Below are 9,978 nucleotides of genomic sequence, written 5' to 3'. Positions count from 1 at the left end.
TTCCTGGCAGGGTGATGTCTCTGCTTTTTAGTATGCTGTCTAGATTTGCCATAGCTTTCCTCCCCAGGAGCAAGCGTCTTTTAATTTCTTGGCTGTAGTCCCCGTCTGCAGTGATCTTGGAGCCCAGGAAAATAAAATCTGTCACTTACTCTATTTCTTCCCCATCTATTTGCCAGGAAGTGAGAGGACCGGATGCCATGATCTTAGTTTTCTTAATGTTGAGTTTCAAGCCAACTTTTGTGCTCTCCTCCTTCACCCGCATCAAGAGGCTCTTTAGTTCCTCTTCATTTTCTGCCATGAGAGTGGTATCATCTGCATATCTGGGGTTGTTGATATTTCTTCCGGCAATCTTAATTCCAACTGGTGATTCATCTAGCCCCACCTTTCTCATGATTGTTCTGCATATAAGTGAAATAGGCAGGACGACAGTATACAGCCTTGCTGAACTCCTTTCTCAATTTTGAACCAATCAGTGGTTCTGTGCCCAGTTCTCACTGTTGCTTCTTGACCCGCTTATAGGTTTCTCAAGAGACAAATAAGATGGTCTGGTACTCCCATCTCTTTAAGAACTGCCACAGTTTGTTGTGATCCACACAATCAAAGGCTTCAGCATAGTTAATGAAGCAGAAGTGGATATTTTCCTGGAACTCCCTAGCTTTCTCCATGATCCAGCGTATGTTGGCAATTTGATCTCTAGTTCCTCTGCCTCTTAGAAATCCTGCCTGTATTTCTGGTAGTTCTCGGTCCACATACTGCTGGAGCCTAGCTTGTAGGATTTTGAGCATCACTTTGCTAGCATGTGAAATGAGTGCAATGGTAAGGTAGTTTGAAAGTTCTTTGGCATTGCCCCTCTTTGGGATCGGAATGTAAACTGACCTTTTCCAATCCTGTGGCCACTGTTGAGTTTTCCAAATTTGCTGGCATATTGAGTATAACATTTTTACTGTATCGTCTTTTAGGATTTTGAATAGCTCAGCTGGAATATTGTCACCTCCACTAGCTTTGTTGCTGCTCAGACTGCCTAAGGCCCATTTGACTTTACATTCCAGGATGTCTGGCTTGAGGTCAGTTACCACCCCATCGTGGTTATCAGGGACCTTAAGCTCTTTCTTGTGTAGTTCTTCTGTGTAATCTTGCCACCTCTTCTTAATCAATTCTGCCTCTGTTAGGTCCCTGCCATTTTGGTCCTTTATCATGCCTATCTTTGCATGAAACGTTCCCTTCGTTCCCTTCGTATCTCCAGTCTTCTTGGAGAGATCTCTGGTCCTCCCTATTCTATTGTTTTCTTCTATTCCTTTGCACTGTTCATTTAAGAAGGCATTCTTATCTCTTCTAGCTATTCTCTGGAATTCTGCATTCTGTTGGGTGTATCTTTCTCTTTCTCCCTTGCCTTTCACTTCCCTTCTTTCCTCAGCTATTTGAAAAGCTTCCTCAGATAGCCATTTTGCTTTCTTGCATTTCTTTTTCTTTGGGATGGTTTTAGTTGCTGCCTCTTGTACAGTGTTGCGAACCTCTGTCCATTGTTCTTCAGGCACTCTGTCTATCAGATCTAATTCCTTAAATCTATTTGTCACCTCTACTGTATATTCATCAGGGATATGATTTAGGTCATACCTGAGTGGCCTAGTGCTTTTCCCTACTTTCTTCAACTTAAGCCTAAATTTTGCAACCAGAAGCTCATGATCTGAGCCACAGTCAGCTCCTGGTCTAGTTTTTACTGACTGTATAGAGCTTCTCCATCTTTGGCTGCAGAGCACATAGTCAATCTGATTTCTGTGTTGACCGTCTGGTGATGTCCATGTGTAGAGTTGTCTCTTGGGTTGTTGGGAAAGAGTGTTTGCTATGACCATCACATTCTCTTGACAAAATTCTACCAGCTTGTGCCCTGCTTCATTTTGTACTCCACGGCCAAACTTGCCTGTTATTCTGGTTATCTTTTGGCTTCCTACTTTAGTATTCCAATCCCCCATGATGATAAGGACATCATTTTTGGGTGTTAATTCTAGAAGGTGTTGTAGTCCTTCATAGAACTGGTCTACTTCAGCTTCTTCAGCACCAGTGGTTGGGGCATAGTCTTGGACTATTGTGATGTTGAATGGTTTGCGTTGGATTCAAACTGAGATCATTCTGTCATTTTGGAGATTGTATTCCTGTACTGCTTTTCCTACTCTTTTATTGACTATGAAGGCTACTCCATTTCTTCTGAGGGATTCTTGCCCACAGTAGTATACCTGATGGCCATCTGAATTAAATTCACCCATTCCTGTCCATTTTAGTTCACTGATTCCTAAGATGTCAGTGTTCATTCTTGTCATCTCTTGTTTGACCACATCCAACTTGCCTTGATTCATGGATCTTACATTCCAGGTTCCTATGGAGTATAGATCTTTGCAGCATCAGACTCTCCTTTCACCACCAGATACATCTGCAACTGAGCATCCTTTCGGCTTTGACCCAGTCGCTTCATTCTTTCTGGCGCTACTAGTACTAGCTCTCTGCTCTTCCCCATTAGCATATTGGACACCTTCCAACCTGAGGGGCTCATCTTCTGGCGTCATATCTTTTTGCTTTTGGTACTGTCCATGGGGTTTTCATGGCAAAGATACTGGAGTGGGTTGCCATTTCCTTCTCCAGTGGATCATGTTTTGTCAGAGCTCTCTGTTATGACCTGTCCATCTTAGGTGACCCTGCACGGCATAGCTCATAGCTTCATTGAGCTATGCAAGCCTCTTTGCCATGACAAGGCAGTGATCTATGAAGGAGACACCTTAGAGTGCTGACTAATTGAAGAGATAGAACTCAGGAGAGGACAAACTGAGTACAGCTGGAATCCTGAACAGAAGCATTGCACTCTGCAATAGTGTAATATAGTAGGGCTGCACAATTTTATTAGATCCATTTTTGTTTGTGTTTTGTGGATTCTTAGGTAGTTTTCATCCCATTATTTGCTCATTGATGGAATCAGTTTTTAAAGCAAAATTTCATTGCACTTTTGCAAACATGTTAATCCACATTAGTTAATGTGAATCAGTGTTAATGCAGATTAACTAGTATGGATTAGTGCATTTGCACAGTTGTACATTGGTGCTAGTACAAATTTGCTAAGCCCCCAAACCCCAGAACATTAGGTCTGCAAATTCTACATTACTCTGAAAAAGCTTGTTTGCTGTGAAATCTTCAGACTGGATTCACAGAAATCCAAACTCATTTAAATGGCTGACATCCCTGATTGCAATTCTTGCTTATTTGCTTATATATATTATTCATATTTTCTGTATAGTCAGTTAATCTTTACTTTTTTACCTTTTCCCCCCAGGACTGGAAAAGTTATTTAATTTAACTAAATTAAATTTGTCTTACAACCGCATAGATGATCTCACAGGTAAAAAAAAAAATTAATAACTTCAGTACGATGTAGCCTATTCAGAACTAAGATCTACTGAATTTGATGGGATTTAATCATAGATAACTGTGTAGCATTGCAGTCTTCTGGAAAAACATCTAAGAAACATGCTACTTTAAATGCTTAATTTAGGAATTTTGCTGGAAGTCTGTTGCAAAGGAATTATTTAGCCATATATTTTGAAAGATTATGATGGGATTTGGTCAAATGTCTGCAGTACTTAATACACCTAGAGTTGTCTTGCAGAGTTTACTTTTAATGTCTTTGTCCCATTGGGGCAAATGTCCTAGTACCTTCATCAGAGAACTTGATATTTATAAATAGCTTCCAGTTCAGATGGTAACTCCTCCTGTGTGCAGAGAATTTTATGATATATGGACATTTTACTGTTCTCTAACAATATGCCAAATTCTACCACTTGGGCTAGGCTTGGCTTGCAACAGTTCTCGCTGCTGTGAAGATTTGGTTAACAATTTAGATCACATAAATCTGAAGTATTGTATAGAGAGATGGGAAATGTTTATTCTTGATTTCTTTCTTTAAACTAGTTTAATACAATCACCTTTAAGGACATGCCTCCTGAAAATGTTGACAGCTTGCATCTATTTTTACAGGATTTTTATATCTCCGTGGACCCAATTATAAAATTAGTCACATTGAGCTTCACAGCAATTGTATTGGTAATGTTAACCATTTACTTCAGTGCCTGTGTGGATTACAGTATCTGACCAAACTTATTTTAGAGAAAAATGGAAAAAGTAATCCAGTGTGTGCCAAAATAGGTAAGAACTATGTGTACAATATATAGCTGTGGGCTGCTCCAGCACATGAATCTGGTGGGCAATAGAAAGGTCTTGCTAAAGAGTTTGTACTAGAAAGAGAATTGCTTTGGATTGGAAGGCAAAGTTCCTATTTCATCATTCAGATCAGAAACAGCCCTTCCATGTACAGATGAGTTTTTCTGCTGGCAAAAGATTCCAAGCTTTTACTTTACTTCTTCAGCAAGTAGTGTTCTTTTCAGATAATTGAATGTTCATTTATTCAATTATTCAGATATTTATATAATGAGGCAAACTTGCCACCCTTTCAGTGATACTGAAAACAAAGCATGGGAAATAATATCTTTTCTATTTTTAAGGTTACAGAGAGATCCTGCTTCAGGCTTTACCCCAGCTAACTGTCCTAGATGGAAAGAATATATTTGGTGAACCAGTAAACTCAATGGAAGCAAACTCATCAGATTTGAAGTGTTTGGAAGGACTTTTAGACTGTTTGGCTTCGTCCAGTTCTCCAGTTGATAAAGAAGAGGTGCTGTGACTTTATTTTGTTTCTGTTCAAAAACATGGGAGCAATATGTGCTTTCTTTTTCATTACTTATAATTTGTTTTTCTTTCCAATAGGTTTGGGATGATTTGCCTGTGATAACACCCTGCATTGATCAAGTGTTAGCTCAGTTTCGTCAGCATGCAGATAGATCAACCTGGCCCAGCACTACCTCTGCCACTGAGATCATATCCTCTTCTGAGCAGGAAAGGATTAAACTTGACAGTGACATAAGAATTAAAAAACTAGAGGCTCAGATAGCGCACCTCATGGAAAAGGTGACACATTTTTATCTTTTCCAGTCTAGCTTAGCAAATGTTTATATGCTGGTGTATTTTAATCTGATACAGCTGCACTATGTGACTGTAAGTCTAATGTTCTACAAGGAAACCAGGGGAATATTGGAAACTCTTAATAGATCTAGTAATATTGGCCATATTGGCAGTTGTGCAAGATGAAGTAGTCTTGGATGCACATTCTGTGTTGCTAATCTCTTGTAGTCTTTGGTGGGTTACTCTGATACAGTAAGTCATTTTAGTTTGTACCAACCTGAAACAGGAAGGGACAGAAGGCAGATGTAGCTTAGCTTTTTCACATCAGATACCTCTATTCACAGATGATTTTTTTGTCATCGTCATTGCTTTTTCAGTGATTCCAAGTGCCTACAACTACGTATCATTACTGAACAGTGTTCATTATAAGTCATGTACCTATGCTTTAAACTGGCCTTCCTCCTATTTGGTGCTCTCTAGATGGATTGGGTTACAACTTTCCTCATTTCTAGCTGGCATGGCCAGTGTTAATGAAAAGCAGGTTCAGTCCATTTGGCAGAATATGATGAAAGAGCCTCTTTAGTTTTCATAGTCCCAAATGACAGCATGAACAGTCCATGGAGTGCAGTATGAGTCCATTATTTGTCCATGGAGTGGCAGTACTGTGGGTCTGACTAGAAGGTGCCAAAGGTCACACAGTTCAGAAGCTGGGGGGCACTTGATGGAATGAATTCTTTACAACTGCTGCTTCAGGTAATAATAGATGGATACTATGCTGCAAGTGGCTTCCAGTGTAATTGGCCTTTCTGACCAGAGACCTCTCCGTCTAAAACTGATGAGTCTGAAGATGAAGTGGGATTAAAAATGAACTCTGAAAGAATGCTTCTATTTTTTAGGTGGCTAATTCTTCAAAAGGTGGCACTGCTCAGAATGTTCTGAAAGCCAAGAGAGAGACTGATGTCACTTCGGAGAGTGATGGCGAAAGTGGAAAAGAAAACAGAAAGGTGGCAAAAAGAAGCAGGTTCCCTTATAATCGAAAAACAACTTTTTCTACCAAGAATCACTCTCAGAGAGGGAAAATCTCAGACAGGTACTTTATTTGGCTAGGCTTACTTCTAGGATAACATACACTTCTATATGCATTTACCAGGAGGTTAACATTATTGAATTCAGTGGAACTTGTTTCTTTGTGTGCAAGCATAAAATCTTGCTATTTATTTTCAATTTCTTATATACCATCTGATTTTTGTAAAATCTCAAGATGGTTTACATAAAAAGTCAAAAATACAAATATATATAAAAACCATATTACAGCCATAAAATAGTGAAAAACTCCTTAGTGCCAACACTTGCTATAATGAATTAAAATACATTATCAATAAAATGGGAGAATAAAAAGGGTTTCCCATTTATGTACATCTAGTAGATACACAGAAACAGAGTGAGTCAGAAGGAACCTCCTGGGCCTTCTAGTCTGACCCCTGGCTCCAGCTGGCTCTGCTCATGATATGCCTACCATGTGCATGTCCAGCCTATCCTTGAACACCCTCACCAACTACCTCCTGAGGAAGCCCATTACATACCCTTGGGGTCCTAACTGTCAGGAAGTACTTTCTGGCATCCAAATTGAACCTTGGTCCCTGAGCTTTGATCTTGATTGAGCTCACTTCATTGGCAAGTTTTGGAAAAGTTCAATAGTTACAATTTATTTCATTTCTACATCACCTGCAGCTGATGCTTTCTGAGTAGTTTACAACAAAGAGTTGAATGTACAGTTGAATGTAACTTGGTTTACATGTAAATATGGGTACAAGCAGGCTAGAAAACCATTTGGGTTCCTGTTGATGGATCCTCTTAATTTTGTATAAAATATCTAGCTTGGTTGCATATTAGCTTAGGTATTGAAAATATTAAAAAGAATAAAATAAATCAAGCTGTCATATTTGAAAAATATTGAAAATTCAATTGTTGCTTTTAGGTATTTGCATATTACTGTAATTACCCATACATCTATAATCTTAAGGACACTTGCGAACTTTTCCATTGTAATGTTTTTATGTATTTAGGAGTTACTTTGCAAATACAAGTCTTTATCTCAGATCCTGATGTATTCTAATGGGGTCACCTTCCCTCCCTCACCCCTGTGTGTGTGTGTGTGCGCGCGCATGCGCGCACACACACTTACTTTCTGTGCCATTTTAGGGGAGAAGTACAGACTTGCATAAAGTCAAGAAAGCAGTTATGCCAAGTCAAAGAAGAAGAAAATTCAAGTCCGTCTTCAGAAATACCAAGTCTGGAAGTAGTGGGGCAATCATCCCAAAAATTGGGTGGGCAGAAAATTCAGAAGAAAGCCCTAAAAAGTGTGGCTTCTAGTACTCAAGAAGAGTCAACTTACAGGGTAAATATTTTTAATTTTTTAATTTTATGTAACATTGGCTAACATGGTTTTCCCATAGAAACCAGCAAGAAAATAAATTTGATTTAAAACTATTCTAGCTTTTCTTCAGCATAGAGGTTAGAACCCCTAGATTTCAAACTTGGGATCCTGAGTCTTTCCCTTTTAATAGGGTGCTTTTTGTAGACTGTGAGCTAGCATGGGGAGACAACTTTCTACAACTTCTCTATAACCTTCCTGAAATGCTGCTCTGGGAGACCCTGCCTATATTGATAGAGGCTGCCCAATGCTAGGGAGAAAGGGAAGGAGGGAATTGGTAAGAAATTATCTGATCCTTTCTGTTTGGGATCTTCTTCTGGATCTCAGTCCCACTGCTGAATACAAACAGCACTTTCATTCACCAAGGCCTAGCTAGGCTGCAAGCCATTGAGAGTGTCCTGGATGTTAATCCTTGGTGTTCAGGATTTCTTGTGGGTATTTACTATTTACTTATTATATATGTATTTAAAGATTTTATAGGCCATCTCATTACTAACATCTTAGGATGGTTTACAACAGTGTGATGTGATCATACAGTGCAGCCTCCAGATATTGCTTGTTGTGAGCTGGTCCCTCTGCCCTGCAGCTTCTCGCCATTTCTCTTCCCAGCAGATGAAGACAAGAGACGTCAAACTACAAAAATTCATTATGTTAAAACTGGCCAGCCAGCTCTGGTGTTGTGAGACAAAGTAAGCAATAGAAAGGTCATTAGCAAGAAGCATCCGTCAAGTCAGTGAGCCCTCTGATTGCAAACTTACCCCTGCTCATGTCAGAGTTGATGCCACATTGAATTCTCCTCCTCCCATCCCCACCAAACAGAATTGGCACCACTCTTTGGAAGGTTTTTGCTACTAATGGGCCAGACCTGAGTCCACTTGAGTGACCTGTTGTCAAACCACTGATCAAGTTATATCCTTCTCCTTCTGAACCTTCCTGTTGTACAATGTCACCACCAAAGTAGGGGCAGTTTTATTCTCATCAGCTGCTTTGCCTATCTCAAAGTGCATTGGTCTTGACATTTCAGCTAGCATTTTGACCCCCTTCTTACTCATTTTCTATGTTGCAAAGGCTTGCGTTTTCAGAGTAATGGCTATATAACTTGATATCTTTGTGCGTACAAAGGAGATATTTATCAGTGCCAAATGCATCTTTTTTCTTACAACAAAAGTAAGTGATTCTGTCAAGCTAGCTGATTATATTTTTAGCTGTACCACCAGAATATTTTTCTCTCTTGTTCAGGCACTAATTCAAGAACTGGATCAGGAGAGAGAGAAGAGATGGAAGGCTGAGCAAGCTGAAAAGAAACTCAGTGAAAATATCAAAGATCTGCAAAACCAAGCAAAAGAGGAAAAGAATATTCAAAGCATGGCTGTTTATACCACAGATAGGTAAGGAACCAGCATATTCAACTTCTTTTATTTATTTATTTAATACATTTCTATGCTGCCCCCATTGCAACAAAGCCTCGGGGCGGCTCACAACATCCATAAAATAAACATAAAAATACAATCAATAATTTAAAAACTGGTACTATCTCGGCTATATATATTAAAAGCTATAAATACAATAATAATAAATTAACAGTTAAAATAACTTTTAAATAAAAAGGTCTTCGCCTGGCGCTGAAAAGCAAATAATGACGGCACCAGGCGGACCTCCCTGGGGAACGCATTCTATAGGTGGGGCGCCACCACATAAAAGGCCCTCCTCTGGGTACTCATCCTCCTAATATCCTTCACGGAGGGTTCCCAGAGAAGAGCATCTGCTGCCGATCGTAGGGGATGGGTGGGCATATATGGACGCAGACGTTCCTTTAGATAAACAGGTCCCAAGCTGTTAAGGGCTTTATAGGTCATAACCAACACCTTGAATTGGGCCTGGACTTCAATAGGGAGCCAGTGAAGCTGACGGAGAACTACGGTTATATGAGAACAACGCCCAGTCCCCGTCAGCAACCTGGCAGCTCTATTTTGCACCAATTGAAGTATTCGGACCGTCTTCAAGGGTAGCCCCATGTAGAGCGCGTTACAGAAATCTAGTCGGGAAGTTACCAATGCGTGGGTCACTGTCGCCAGGCAGTCGTTCTCCAGATAGGGACGCAGCTGATGGATCAGCCGGAGCTGAAGGAAGGTGCTCCTCGCCACTGCCATCACCTGAGCTTCTAACAACAGCTCAGGGTCGAGGAGCACTCCCAAGCTGTCCCTCAGAGGGAGTGCAACCCCATTTAGGACAAGGCCCAAATCCCCCACCCCGAAGCCTGAACCACGCACCAACAGGACCTCCGTCTTGTCTGGATTGAGCTTCAGTTTATTGGCCCTCATCCAGCCCATTACCTCGGCCAGGCACTGGTTCAGTACAGCCACTGCCTCACCTGGATTGGTGGAGAACGAGAGGTAGAGCTGGGTATCATCAGCGTACTGATGACTCCGCAGCCCACACCTCCTGATGACCTCTCCCAGCGGTTTCATGTAGATGTTAAATAGCAAGGGGGACAAAATGGACCCCTGCGGAACTCCATGGCAGTTATGCCATGGAGTTCCGCAGGG

The 9,978-nt window shown here is 40.6% G+C and overlaps 1 protein-coding gene across 4 annotated transcripts in view; it reads left to right on the top strand.

Moving 5' to 3' along the window:
• The window catches only part of LRRCC1 (leucine rich repeat and coiled-coil centrosomal protein 1), a 29,393-nt gene that overhangs the window by 3,181 nt on the left and 16,234 nt on the right, over positions 1-9,978 (top strand). For 3 of the 4 annotated variants that reach the window (XM_044424337.1, XM_044424335.1, XM_044424339.1), the window contains exons 3-9: positions 3,317-3,382; positions 4,018-4,185; positions 4,542-4,711; positions 4,804-5,004; positions 5,895-6,088; positions 7,201-7,396; positions 8,672-8,820. In XM_044424337.1, the coding sequence (XP_044280272.1) occupies positions 3,317-3,382; positions 4,018-4,185; positions 4,542-4,711; positions 4,804-5,004; positions 5,895-6,088; positions 7,201-7,396; positions 8,672-8,820 (1,144 nt within the window). The remainder of the gene's footprint in view (positions 1-3,316; positions 3,383-4,017; positions 4,186-4,541; positions 4,712-4,803; positions 5,005-5,894; positions 6,089-7,200; positions 7,397-8,671; positions 8,821-9,978) is intronic. The other variant, XM_044424336.1, reaches the window with a different exon arrangement.

The sequence above is a fragment of the Varanus komodoensis genome, unplaced genomic scaffold (genome assembly GCF_004798865.1).
Source record: "Varanus komodoensis strain SLA01 unplaced genomic scaffold, ASM479886v1 scaffold14_1, whole genome shotgun sequence".
Lineage (NCBI taxonomy): Eukaryota > Metazoa > Chordata > Lepidosauria > Squamata > Varanidae > Varanus > Varanus komodoensis.
The sequence above is the reverse complement of the archived record's forward strand: the minus strand, read 5'-3'. Positions and strand labels throughout refer to the sequence as shown.